This window comes from Zootoca vivipara, chromosome 10 (genome assembly GCF_965207765.1).
Source record: "Zootoca vivipara chromosome 10, rZooViv2.hap1.1, whole genome shotgun sequence".
NCBI lineage: Eukaryota > Metazoa > Chordata > Lepidosauria > Squamata > Lacertidae > Zootoca > Zootoca vivipara.
In genome coordinates, this window is record NC_142593.1 from 36,237,995 (window position 1) to 36,252,712 (window position 14,718).

General features: G+C 40.5%; 1 protein-coding gene across 4 annotated transcripts in view; it reads right to left on the bottom strand.

Annotated features, from left to right (window-relative positions):
- Positions 1-14,718, bottom strand: part of PIK3R1 (phosphoinositide-3-kinase regulatory subunit 1) — a 64,779-nt gene that overhangs the window by 6,796 nt on the left and 43,265 nt on the right. For 2 of the 4 annotated variants that reach the window (XM_035100332.3, XM_035100334.3), the window contains 10 exons: positions 14,208-14,339; positions 13,071-13,272; positions 12,400-12,479; positions 5,280-5,382; positions 4,634-4,732; positions 4,339-4,519; positions 2,966-3,091; positions 973-1,115; positions 670-846; positions 501-569 (listed from right to left, as the gene is read on the bottom strand). In XM_035100332.3, coding sequence (XP_034956223.1) covers positions 501-569; positions 670-846; positions 973-1,115; positions 2,966-3,091; positions 4,339-4,519; positions 4,634-4,732; positions 5,280-5,382; positions 12,400-12,479; positions 13,071-13,272; positions 14,208-14,339 — 1,312 coding nt within the window. Of the gene's footprint in view, positions 1-500; positions 570-669; positions 847-972; positions 1,116-2,965; positions 3,092-4,338; positions 4,520-4,633; positions 4,733-5,279; positions 5,383-6,811; positions 7,272-8,947; positions 9,553-12,399; positions 12,480-13,070; positions 13,273-14,207; positions 14,340-14,718 lie in introns of those variants that run through there. The other 2 variants (XM_035100336.3, XM_035100335.3) reach the window with 2 other exon arrangements.

Genomic DNA, 14,718 nt, shown 5'->3' on the forward strand with positions numbered 1-14,718 from the left:
GTTTGTTGAAACCCTGTTGCCTTCTCGTTTACTTGCTCCAAACATCTAAGGCTTTAGCAGCTGCTGCAAAATCACCCATGTGGGTTCAATAGTAATAGTAATATAATGTGGTTGCAATTGTAATAGTAAACTGAGAGCACTTCTCTTTATTGAAAAGAACAGGAGGTGTCACAGACCTCTGTGTAGATAGAAAACTAGATGAAAGGTTGACTATCTGCCCTACTTTCCTAGGATTAAGATGGACAAAAGGATAACCACCTTGTGGTGTCAAGGCTGTGGGAGAACCAGACACCTTAGCCTCTTTTACAAAATATGAAATTGCTAAGGACTCAACTCTTAGCTCTCCACTAGCCCAAAAAGAAAAAGTGATGCCCAAGCTAGTCTTCTTGAAGAGACCAAGTATCCCTACACTACAAGATTCATATTCCATCAATGAAAATGTATAGAGCCATCATTTAACTGGCATAATACAAGTGCTCAAAAAGACTTTGGATGCTTACTCTTCTGTGTTTTCATTGCCAAGCCATTCATTCAGTTTCTTTTGCCGAACTCCCTTCTGAGTCAGCCACCTGAAAAGTAAATTTGAAGGCATAGTTAGTCATGGTAATGTGCATTAAAAATGGACTCAAATTGAAGTAGTACACTTAAAAATCTGGCATAGGCACTTACATCAAGTACTGATCTCTGGTCTTTCTGAGCTGTATAAGGTCTGGTTTAATGCTGTTCATGCGTTTGTCTATCTCCCTGTATTCAGCAGCTTGCTTCTTCAAATCCTCTTCCAGTCTATGCCGACTGTCCACAATTTCACTGATTCGAGATTTCAGCTTTTCATAGTTGTGCATAATTCTGGAGGGGGAAATCAGGCATGTTAGATTCTAGATAGATTCTTAACGCACTGCTCAGGCTTGCAGTTTCTAAGGGAAATCCTTTAGGGCACTTTAAATATACAAATCTTAAGACACTGCTACCAACCTTTGTATTTCTTTCTCATTTCCTTCCCGTTTGAACTTTTCAATATATTCTTTGCTGTATCTTTCCTGTGTTTGGCACTGCTCTTCAAATATTTTTATGGTTTCGTTAAATGCTTCAATAGCTGTTCTTTTCATTTGAATTTCCTAGAGGGGGAGAAAAGCTGCAAATTCAGTTTCTGCAAAACTCAGAAAGGGGTTGGATGTTCTATATCTGAAGCACATTTGTGATTGGATATTTTTTTTTATCGCCAGTAAAGTAGCAAGGGTGGTTGCCTCCATGTCTTCCTTTCTGATGCCTGAAAAATCAACTTTGGTTGGAGAACACAGGAAGTTGCCGTGTACTGAAATCAGACCAGTGGTCCAGCAAGCTGTGTACTGTCTGCCACAGTTTCATAGAGGAGTCTTTTCCAGCCTTACCTGAGGATGCTAGCAAGTGAACCTAGGAGCTGCTGCATGCAAAGGATGTATATGCTCTACCAATGAGCTACCACCCTGCCTTGGCTGAGATCCAAGGAGCCATGCAACTAGCTCTATGTGCCCAAGGGTGCTATGGGCTGGTGTGTGTTTTTTGAACAGCAGCCCTGCCCCTCAACCCACTACCCCCACCACATGTTAAACTAAAAGCAGGTGTTTAAAGAGAAAAGGTCAAAACTTCTGCAGGGCACATCTAAAGTAGTTCTATCAATCCCATCATTTGTTCACTGCATTTCTGTAGGTTTACAGCAAAGGCAATAGGCATTTATATATCTATATACTATGGGCTGGATGTGTACTAAGTTAGTTGTGTTTTTGTTCCTAACTGTAGGCCTGCTGATTTCAATAGGAACTTAGTTCAACTTCTAGGCTGGATCCAGCCCAATATATACTCAGCATCATCACTATTTTCAATTGTAGGAACACTTTACTCTAATATTAAGTTTGTCTGAGCAATTGGTTAGCTTTCCTGGTTTTATTTTGGCTATAATAAACACTAAAACCAAAGCATTAAGTCCAGTCTAGATACTGTTCCTGACTCCAACGGTTAAGTAGAAGTCCTTAAAGAGTACTAACAGTACAGTGTTCAGATACCTGCATCTGATAAGAAATACAGTGGTACCTCTACTTACAAATAACTCTACTTACGAATTTTTCTACTTACAAATGGAGCTCCGTCCGTCATCTTGGATGCGGTTTAGATAGGATTTTTTCTACTTACGAATTTTTAGATAGGGTTGCTTCGACTTACGATTTTTTTCTCCCAATGCATTCCTATGGGATTCGACTTACAATTTTTTTCGACTTACAAATGTGTGTTCGGAACCCATTAAATTCGTAAGTAGAGGTACCACTGTAGTTGACTAGAGCATCATTATTTAAAACATATTTCTTGCTGGGGAAGCCATTATTATCACGATTATAAGCATTAGTCTGAAACCAGGTACAGTAAAATTACAAATGAGCTGTGTGTGCAGACATAAAACACAAAACTATAGTGTTACTATAACCCAGAAATAATATTTTTTAAAAGGCATATCCAAATCTTTAAGAAGTAGAAGATTCCTCCCATATCAACAAAGCAGTTTACTCACAATAGTAAAATCTAGTCTCTGCAAAGATAATGTCAACTTTCCTGCTGTGCCCAGCTGTCTTCAAACAGCATATAATCTTTAATGTAAAATGTATTAAGTGATACTGTGCTAGTGCCCCTGGATGTGACCAGAGAAGCAGGACACTGGCCAAGCAAATGAGGATACAGCACACAGAACGTCTGCAGGAGCTGCTCCCAAAGCACTGGATTACATTGATGGTTGAGGAGTGAAACAACGGCAAGCTGTTCCGCTCTTCAAACCATACACTTTTCGTCCTTTCAAAACATGCACTCAAAGGTCATCATAGCACTTTTACCAATGTCAAGAAGATTTAACCTCAGAATGCTCCTGATATAAATCCTACTGAAATGAAGAGGCAGAGTGCTTTATAGGCTGAGTTCATGGTAGACATTCCACACTACTCACCTGAGATGTTCTTGTGTAGTCTTCATAGAGTCTGTCATACTCTCTGTTCTTCTCTTGGAATTGGATATTATATTCATGCAATTTCTTCCCAACTGCTTCAATGCTGTCCTCTTTAACCACTTGATCCTGGAAAGACAAGCACATGGAGATATATGTCCAATGAAGACCAGGCTTCTTACATATGAATGTTTCACACAATGCAATGGGTTGGGTCTAGAGACAGGCATGTATAATGCAGCAGCCCCCCCCTCATCACCAGTAATCAGTCAAGAAATTTTGACTGAATGAACGTTCATGGATTCTGCACATGACAGAATGCATTGTTTACTATGCTGCCACCAAAAACAGATGTATACCTCATGCATTTTATTGTGGAATGAGCTTATGTGTTTATTAAATGCAACGGCTCATTCTTCTTGCTTACAAGAAAAAGCTCGTGTCCTGATTAGCCTATTAGTCCAAGATGCTTCTTTTGCTTATGCCACTTATGCCACAGAGCTCCTGAAATGTGCACCACTATTCAAATCAGCAACTTTTCATTTTATTAGATTTATAAACCACTCACTTTACAAAAATTCCAAAAGCTGTGTACAGAAAACAAAAAGATAAGTATAAAATATATACAAAAACAACAGCAGATGGCAACACTGTAGCAACAGCAGTATTCTGCACCATTATCAGAACTTCTGGACCAAACTCAAGAGCAACCCACATCTAGTGCATTGCAGCACTCAGTTATTGAGGTTACTACTACATGGACTGCTGTGGCCAGATTGTACCTGCCCAGTAACATTCACAGCTGGTAGAAGCCACGTGTAGCCACTGATACCATCTGAGCATCTAATGGCATGGTTGTATCAATGTGTACCCCGCCTAGACCATGAACCTGCTCCTTCAAAGGGCAATGGCCATTTCCCCAGACCTGGGAATGCCCACCCACAGGGGCATCTCTATCTTTCCAAGAACCAGTCTCAGTCTTGGTCCTTTCCAGCCTACCACTGCATTCAGATGCACACCCAAGTCTTGAAGATCCACTTATAAATGAGACAGTTATATAGGTATCAGTGCACATTCCAGAAGATGAGCTGTGTTAGTCTGTACTAGCAAAACACCCCATGGCAACTTAGACTAACAGATTTAGTGGGCATGAGCTTTTCCTTGTAGGCAAAAACCTACTGTTGAATCTGATGAGGTTAACATGGGTTAGGGTCAGTGAGCACTTAAATGTGTACATTAAACAGTAACCATGCCCCCATCCTCACCCCAATTCCGATCCTTCACAGATGGACATACGTTCATTTTGTGAGAAGACAATCTTACAATATTTTTGTACTTAAGCAGAAGAAGAGATGAAAATCTTTTTTTTTTTTTACCTGTTGATACTTGGATACCGGGTAAAGCAATTTAACATCCAGCTTTGGATTATACTGGGCTAAAGACTCAGTCCGGTAGTGGTTTATTAGCTCAACAACGGAATTGAACGTTAATGGATCCGAAAAGCCGTATTTCCCATCTCGGTGAAATATTTTGATTAATTTATTATTTCCTCCCTTCCTGTAAACAAAATTTAATGGGGAAAGTCAGTCATCTTCATGAGGAAAATGTTTCTTAAAACCAGCCATGTAAAATGCACTTCAGTAAATAATAGGATGATGCAACAGTCTTTACCTTAGTGTAAGCGTATAGTCCCCATGCATTTTGGTGGAGGCATCTCGTACCAAGAAGGTGCCATCGGCTGTATCACGAAGCTTCTCATTCACTTCTTCCCTGTGATGGGACCAAAAGCAACATCTGGTTTAGCTTCTAAAAATACTAGCCTTTCACTACTAACATACATTCTCCCGTTTTTCTTTTTTTATTCAGCACAGTCAAAGTATGAGGAAGTTTTCATATGAAAACCTGCCAAGTTCTGTTATTCTATGGACTGACTTCCCAATTGTTCCAAGAAGTTTATAGCAAGAGAACTCAGTAATAGACTACTTTCTCCTGTATGTACGAAAATGTGAACTGCTAGCAGTTGTATTCTTAATTCTTCGGTATGAATTTCACAGAGCTTAAGATGTAAAAACAAACGTTGAGTGTTCTTGATACGTTTGCAAAACAGTTATTTCCAGGTGTAAGTAACCAACAGAGAAATGTTTAACAGAATATAGCTCTGGCATGTTTTGTACTTCTGGTTTGCAAATGTATACTTTTTAACTCTTTAAAAGCATTGCAACCCAAACCTGTGCTTCAATGTTTTAAACATTTCCTTTTAAATAGAGAATGTGCTAAAATGTGCATATATAATTAGCAAGATAAAAGGTGTCCTTACCTTGAGATATCTCCCCAGTACCATTCAGCATCTTGTAGAGACATGTTGTTGTTCATACCGTTATTTGCTACAGTATTAGGCTTTGGAGGTTTAGGAGGCAGTGCTGCAAATGAAAACAATAATACACATAGATTTATACTGCCTGCTGTGTACAGGTAGGTTACGATCTAAAATGACAATCAACTTAAATCCATTGAGAAGAAGAAAATTATTTCATCTTTGATTCAATTTATTTGTTTTTTGACAGCACTGCTTTTGAAACTTCTCCCTCTCCTTTCAGGAAACAAGCTTAATTCCTTTAGTAAGCATTTATAACTTCAACACAACCCTATGCATCTGCTTAAACATAAGCCCCACTGCATTCAACATGGTTTCCCCTAGATAAGTGTGCATATGATTTCAGCCTTGGTTACCTAAAAGTCCTGTGCTCTCAGCCAAGGAGAGCTCCTCCCCCTGCTCCCATCATAGCACAAATTGCAATTTGGACTCAGAAGAAAGATAAAAACTGAAGTTTTGCACCTCATTTCCCATCCTTTGTATTCACATCTTGCTGTCATTTGATGTATTAAAATTATGCTACCCTCCACACACACACGCTTACAGACACATACTGATTTAATCATCCTAGAGGAATTACGTTGCTTTCTAGATTCGACACTGCTGTGGCTAATAACAACTGGAAAATTACACAGCACTGCTATAGGGAAAGAGTTGTGTTTCTCTGATCCTCTGATCCTGCCAAAATGCACTTTAAGGAGTCCATCTGTGACCCAAATATCCCTGGTTCTAATCTTAGCATTCTATAGGATAAAACTGCTCCAAACGGCAATACTGATTTTTTTTTTAAAAAAACCCACAGTCCTGTTTCTCAATGTCAAACCTGCATGCATGCATAGACCAGTGGGTGCCAGAGAGAAGATTCTGCAGCATTTCTGGCTTACTAGCCAAAAACGGGGGTGGGGGTGGGGAGTCGGGACTAAATAAAAATTAAATCAAGTTATTTACTTTAACAGAAACTCCAATCCCATTCATCTACAACAATGCATGTGGGAAAAATGCGCCTCAAAATGAATGCTGTATTTTCAAAGGTTTGATGCAGCCCACTGATCTCCCTATCCTGTGCTAAATGAAAGTAGGAATGGTGACACCTAACATTTAATAGCAGTGCCCAATAATTTAAAACGCCGTCATTGTTTTGAGAAAAAAAAGCAGCTTTCAACAGCATTTCCTGCCTGACATCAAGATACACAAAGCAGGACTATTTTTACTGTATAACAAACAGACCTACAGGTGAGAGGGAAAAAAACTAAAAGCAGAAATCACATGACAATTACAGTTTCATTAAGCAAGCCAAAGAGAATTCTGAACAATAACCCTTGCTATCTTCTCTCCCCCCCCCAAATGCACTAAAGATAATTTAATTCAGCAACTTAACAGCAGCAAGTTAACCCCCAAATCCCAGTTCTGCTCCGAGAGCAGCTTTTGTGACATCCAGAATATGCCAGCCTCCGGCAAGAATGCTGCAACATTACCTGGCGGGTCCATTTCTATGTAAAACATCAAATCCGTGCCACAATTTATATCTGTCCTAGGATAGTCTATGTCCAGATCTTCCATGTTCCAGACAGTGTTGTACATTTGTACGAGTTTCAGCAAGTAAGCTCACTTAGAAGGAAAGAGACGGGATCTCTTTGTAATGGTGTCTTGGAATTCATTTTAAAACCTATAAGCGGCTGCACTGTAACCTATTACATCATAATCCCCAGCCAATCATGTCAAAAATAATGTCACTGGACCACTCCTGTTTCATCCCCCCCCCAAACACTCTTATTCCTTCTTAAATCTTATAACAATTGTCATTTCAGAAAGAATAGACACTTCACAGAATTGTGATCGGCACCTGATTGTATTTATAAAGACGGCTGAACATGTTCTCAGTTTACACTGATTCCACCCCCCTTAATCTTTTCTGTCTGCTGCTTGGTACATTCCACTGCTGGCAGGTTGACAAAAGGCTGATAGCAGCAGCAGCAGCAGGAAGCGTTTTTTTTCCTTCAATACAGTAGATTTCTTGGTGCACGGAGGGATCACATCTCTGTCCCAGCTTTCTGTTCTCTAGCAGGTCGCTTACGACTGACTGCAATCCTTCCATGCACATTTTGACTCTACTATGGGCGCACTTTTTAAATAAAAGCCTGACGAGAGGAAAGTTCGGAAGCTCCAAATATATTATAAAGTGCCCATTTTGCAAGGGTCTGGGTACCAACTGCTTCTTTAAAACACAATGTCCTGTACTAATAACATGTCACCTTCAACAAATGCCCCTTTTCAGGAAAGCTGGCAAATGCTATTGTCTAATTCTTCACAAAGCACAGAAATTCAATAATCTACCTTTGCTGTTTCGAGTTCCAATCAAGCCCACCATCGTTAAATGCAACAGAAAAATTTCAGTATGCCTAGTTCATACTGTTTCTTTTGACCTGCTCTCATCAGGGCATTTGCCATTTTGGCAATTCCTGAAGAGCAAAAATTCTTGGTCAGCCTTCTCTGTTTTAGATTGGATATTTTCTCAGGTCTCCTCCTCCAGGCTCTCTCACAGCTAAAGCGACCTATTATTTCTTTAAATGCTGATTTCTTACTCAGCATCCGGGGGGGGGGGGGAATCCTTAAAGAAAGTCACCAAGCAAACAGATTCCAATATTTTACACATTTATCACCACAGAAAGCCAAAGGGGGAAAAATATTTAACTCATTAGTACTACTGTTGCCTTACCAATTATTATACCAGAACTCTAGGTGATGTGCATTGCAGAACACCACAAATGAAAGCCAACTCACATCTTCTAAGCGCTGCACATACAAAGGAACTCTTGACCATTTTTATCCTTCAAGACAAGTACTAGCATGTAAGGACAGCAGCAAAAACATGCACACACTCGTTGCCCTGCAACAGCCATGCTTGAACCCATCCCACAGCAGCCTCCCCCTCCTCTGCGACCCTTTAGGTGGACATGCTCCAGAGATTCCTTCCATTTGCCTCATGTAACAGGACACTTCAGACAGTCCCAGACACAAGTCCAAACATTGAACTTGAGGGTTTAGCCCACCTGCTATCCAAATAGCTCTGTTGCCAAGGTACATTTCTTAAATTAGGTTCTGAAAGACGCAAGAGCACACATAGCTAGCTCCCGTAGCCCAACGAGGCAGTCACTGTCATTTTTATTTATTTCCCCCCCTCAAATTGCTTTTAACAGTGGGGAGAATAAGTACACTCCCTCACCCAAAGTTTTACTACTGGCTAAACTCCGGAACACCCACACTTATATCAGGTTACTGCTTGACCCAAACTAGTCTAGCTTGCTGTGACACGATGTGGAAAACCAGAACAGGCAAGACACTGACAGACAGGTGATTTTCCACTGTTCCATCACATAACTGAACAGGTGTCAAGTTTCACTCAAATCACATTTTAACTATGGAAGCTTGCTGATTAGTCTAATGATCATATGTAGTAAAAGTATGCATATACAATGTATATATGCATGCATTTACATACATACATACACACACACACACAATCACATGCATTTCATTTAAAGATTGTATATATATATATATATATATATAGAGAGAGAGAGAGAGAGAGAGAGAGAATGAGAGTCACTTACTTTGTATGCTGTGCATGGCACTTGCTCAACCTCGCATTTGACAACCTGAAAATGCCAGGTTGTAGGTGGCCTCTGCCCAGCTCCACAGAATTTACATGTACCAATATATATATATATATATCAAGAAAATAAACTATCCCTGGAACCGAAGGCAACAAGAATCAAGTATCTCCAAAAGTGTATCCTGTCTTCTAGCTCCTTAATTCCAGAAGAAAAAGCAGCAACTTGCAAAATAATAATAATAATAATACTCCAAATCCTCTTACGCTTTAGAAAGAATTGACTTCTGTGGCTCTCTCAGAAGTCTGCTCACCTCTATTTCATCACTGATTTTAGTAGTTTAAAAAAAAGTCCTCTGTAGCTTGCACGTCTCTCTGAGATAAAGATCTCAGTTTCATGATTAACTTGGGCAGGTTCAAATATTTGCTGAGCAAGAGATTTCAGGCGGGGGGGGGGGAGGGTAGGCAGAGTCAAAGTCAGAGTTGTCATCGGCTAACAAGTGGCCGATGCAAGACTAGCCCAGTCTCATTTTAGCCAAGTAAATGAGAAGACCATTGTAAGTGGCCTTAAAATAGTCTCTGTAGCTGGCTGCTGCATGCAGAAGTGAAGTACAAGACTGTCAAGAAAAGCATTATGAGCAGCCAAATACAGGAAGTGGCTGAGTTCGTGGGGTGGGGTGGGGGGGAGAGAAACAGAATGAAAGCCTTCCTTGTAAAGTTCTGCGTCTCTGAGAGCCCACAAGCGCAGAAGAAGCTTGTTAGCATTCACTGCATCACCTTCCACACACTTTCACCGGACCACAACGACAGGTGGTGTTTGAAGACCCATAAAATGAAGCCCCACACTGCTGAGTCAAATTAAAATCAACTCAAAGTCCCCAGTCCCTCCCTGAATGCCTGCTAGCTTCAACCTGGGCACATCGACAACCGCAGAGCTTTCAAGTTACAAGCAGTGCAAATGTATGCATGCTTTACCGAGAAGAAGTCCCAGTGTCTCGAATGGGGCTTGATCCCTAGTACGTGTTCACAGACAGCAAACTTAAGCAAGTGCTGTTGTTAGGATGTTAGAAAGTTGTGATGGGGAACAGTCATCTTTCAAATTGTTTTCTGTTTAAACTTGAAACTCAGCCTCTCTGTTTGCTTGCAGTGCCTGCTTATATCAATCAATCACTCAATCAATCAAATCAGGATTTATTAGTCAACTGACCATAATAACTTATACGTATACTTTGACAACTTTGTTGGTCTGGGATCAGGCTTGTAAAGCAAACTGCATTCAAAGTCCTGAATTTGGGCAGAAACATATTTTGGGAGATTTTACTTTCTTATGAGCTTCACATCTCCTTGCCTTTGACTACCAACAACAACAACAAAAGTTATACAACCACAAAGGAAAAAAAAAGTTTCCGGTCCATTTAAAGGGGAACAGAAAATTAATGGGGGGGGGGGGAGATGCACATTTATGTTTCCCACTTCAAAGTAATTTGAGTACTATAAACTTATAGGAGTATCTAATATTTAATTTGGGCTTAATTTAGTCCTTCCCCTATAGATGGCACCAAAAACACAGAACTCCGTGTGTGGAGATAATCCATTCATGTGTGTGCAACGCTGTATGCAGAAAGCAAAAGAGAGGGGCAGGATTTTGCATTGTGCCTGCAATTTGATTTATTCTCTTTCATAAAAACCAGAATTTCACCACATCTTGCATAATTTGGTTACTTGTTTGATGGTGCTTGAAAGAATGGATTCACAAAGCACCTGAAAGCAGAGGTTGAATACAAACCCAACTTCCAACCGCAATAATTGTCTGTGTTACTTAGTTTACACTAAGGAAATCAGTGGTGTCTGTATCCCCACCCCCACCCCCACTTACCAAATTAGAAGCACTGACGAAGTATGGGAATCACAATTCAGCAAGGTATTTTATTAGTTTAAAATGATATGAGCCTTGCTTATTATTAGCTTAGAAGGGGAGCCCTCTGCTGGACAAACATCAGAATGTAGACAGGCGTGGTGTCTATTCTAAGATAGAACTGAGTGTCTACAGTTTTCATAATCCAGTCTTTTTAAAAGGGCCAGCCAACCATGTCAATTCAATGACCAAAGCTGCCGTCAGATTTCATATGCATTTTTTTCACAATTCCCTACAACAGCTCTCTAAAGCAGGCAACAGTTTTCATACACAATCCAATTGTCATGACAAATCCGAATCAAAAATAAATACAAGCAAAAGGGATGCTGCGCCACAAATAATAATCTCTATTTAGATCTCTGTGTCTCCATTACAGTTCACGGTTTTCACACCCAGTACCAATCATCCCATTTGTTTCTGGGTATCAGCTTTCAACCGACTATTGCTCTTAAAAATTCAGCTCGCACACCCAAATCACATCTGTTTGACTTCACATTCTGTTCCCGAGACAGGCTCTACTGCGCTCAGTTTTTCAGACCACGCCTTAGATCTGCTTTAAAGAAAAGTATGTGCCAAAAGTTTGCTTATTTGGTCATTAATCACTGAAGAACACCTTACAATGTCCACAGTACGCAAAATCCCCCAGCGAAAGGTTCTTTCCAACATTATGTCAGTGCGGTGCCAAGGTCTGCCCTATGGTTACAGGTCCTGGTTTAAGGAGAGTGACGTTAACCTTGATCCTGAGCTTGGACAATACCCTAAGCCAGGCATCCCCAAACTGCAGCCCTCCAGATGTTTTGGCCTACAACTCCTATGATCCCTAGCTAACAGGACCAGTGGTTGGGGAAGATGGGAATTGTAGTCCAAAACATATGGAGGGCCGAAGTTTGGGGATGCCTGCCCTAAGCCAAACCTTTTCTGCAGGAGCCAAAAATGGGTGCAAGCTCCTCAATGGGAGTCAGGACATCATGGAGCCATGATAAGCCATACTCTTCTATGTTGTGATGACATATGGCTTTAAGCAAGGAAAAAATTGGGTGACAGACTAGAATCATAGAGTTGGAAAAGACCACAAGGGTCATCCAGTCCAACCCCCTATTTTACCATCCCTATTTTACAGACAGGGGTGGGGACAGCACAGTAGATAGTATCTAGGGAGTTTGTGGCAGAGGTGAGATTTGAACCCAGCTCATGCTATGACTGTATATCTTATCTTTGGGTATTTCTATACAGGAGTTTCCATCAGTGCTTAATCAGAAAACAAGGCAAGCAGGAAGGTACAATTCCTCCCGTGCACTGCCCTAGATTCCCCATAGCTGCCTTATGGACAGGTATCAACATGGCTTGCCAGAGTAGCCTACTTGGTTTTCAGCGGCGCACATTGCTACCTGAAGTCAACCATCAGAGAAGGCAAAACCATTTTGCCTCAGGCTTCCCAATTCAACATAATAATAAAGGCAGGCGGTAAGAAAATGCCATAAGTACAGCCTTCTCCAAAATATACTTCAAAAATGCTTCCAAGATCCAGATTTTCTTACCTGGTGCAGGTTGTCTTTCATTCCATTCACTTGTAATTAACACTTCCAGGATTTTTATGTGATGTTCAGGGCTGTCAGAGCTGTAAAAAAATTTTTTTGTCTTATATTAAAACAAGGAAGCATGCGCTGAACAAGTTGAATATTCTGAATAATATCAGACACATATACAAATGATTTCACTTGCTTTTGCGACTGTAACTGGTTTTCTAACTGCATGTGGGTGGCATTCAACTAAGGTTTACGTAGTGTAGAGCCACTGGAATTAATGAAAATGACTAAGTTAGGGCAAATAATTTCAATATATATACTTTGAGTGAAACTTTATTCAATACTATCTCATTAATAACTCATTAATAAAATGTGAAGCGGAGGCTCCAATACTTTGGCCACCTCATGAGAAGAGAAGACTCCCTGGAAAAGACCCTGATGTTGGGAAAGATTGAGGGCACTAGGAGAAGGGGGCGACAGAGGACGAGATGGCTGGACAGTGTTCTCGAAACTACCAACATGAGTTTGACCAAACTGCGGGAGGCAGTGCAAGACAGGAGTGCCTGGCGTGCTCCGGTCCATGGGGTCACAACAACAACAACAACTCACCCTAGCACCTTACAGTTGGTGGGGAGGTAAGAAATCTTATAAATAAATAAGTTAAATAAATGCATACACCTTACCTTGCTACCTGGGTCCTGAAGAGCAGATAGCTGAAAATTTCAGCTAGGGATCTTGCATTCAAAAAGTTTTTGGTAGAGTTCTGACAAAGTCTGGAGAAATGTTTGAGTAGATACTGGAGTGTGAGCCAATACTGTTGAGGTATATTAGGAGATCTGATGAGCCTCTTCAGCACTTGAGCATATTCCTCTGAGTTTTGCACTTCTGCAAAGAAATGAACGTTTCCTAATGAGGTTCGTTTAATTCAACAACAGGTTTTACAGGAAGACGTGAATTCTTTCTTCTCTTAAACGATGAAAACTTTAGTAAGCATGGGCAGAAAAAAGGATCAGCTATACAAAAGTCAAAGTGAAACAGGAGTATCATTTGGTAAAAAGCCACAAAATGTTCAGCGTGTGCTGGTAGAAGTCTGTCTTCTGTTTAGTATCATACATGATTGGGTAATTCTGAGATGTAGCTGATAAGCATTGGAGGTGCTGTTGTAACTTTGAAGGTTACACTAGCAGCAATATCCTGTCCCTAGAATTTGCAAATGACTATGAAGGCTACCACTGAACAGGTTGAGTCCTACTGCCTGAATTCAATACTAAAAGAGATGAGCCTTATCTATGCATATTTATTGCACTGTATCCTAGAATTGCGAATGGACTTCAGAATCTTGTCTACTCTAATACATTTACCTCGCAAGTACTGATAAAAGGTTAACAATTAGCTCTTTCTGCATACAGACAAATCCTTGATTTGTTAACCAGTGTTTGTACAAATATTGTACTTGCCAAGTCACAATGAGTTCTTAACACTAAGAACCGTTTTGCACATTATGTTTTTAAGAAAATTCCATGAGATTTTGTTAACATGAAAATGAAAGGTGAGCGCATAACATGCAAACAGACGAATGTTTTCAGCTAGATACATGTACCAGGGAAACAGGACTGGGCGGCAGATCCTTGCTATGTGTACAAAGCAGATCCAAAAGGAATGTGTGTGTGTTTCTGCAGGGCTCAAAAAATGTATGCAAGACTTGTCTGAAGGTCCGATTTTTGGTATATTAAGCCTCCCATAACCTACCCTTGGAGGAAACAAAAATTAACCATTGCTAATGAATTTTGCGTTTGCGAAAAAAATGTTTACGTTCATACCTTGTGCTATGGAAATCATTTCATTGTAAACAGATGCTGGAATGACAGGATTTGGCAAGTCCACAAAGTACCTCTTCAAAGCATCTGATAAAACTTGCAGATCGATGGCATCAAAATCCACTGCAGAAAAATCTGAGAGAGAGAGAGAGAGATCCCAGTCATGCTTTGCCTGTGGAGCATGTTCATACAAAACAGAAAGCAATGCTTGCATCTCAATTTGGTTTATAATGAACCATTTGTAGCAAACAAGGCACCCAAAATGTGCTTTTATTTATTAATTTCGATCCAGAAGGCTACCCAAGTCAGCTTACATAAAATAACACGCGACACAACATCACTGAGGCTGCTTCTACCCAGTTTCATGCAAGTCATTGCTCTGCGGTAGCATATCCCCAATTTCCTACAGGGCTATAGGTCTTATTAAACTGTCCAAGGGCAGATAGGGAGCTAAGCTGCTTAGTGATGGCAGTTGGGTGTTCTGTTGCCCGGATGTTCTGTTGCCTGGATGTGC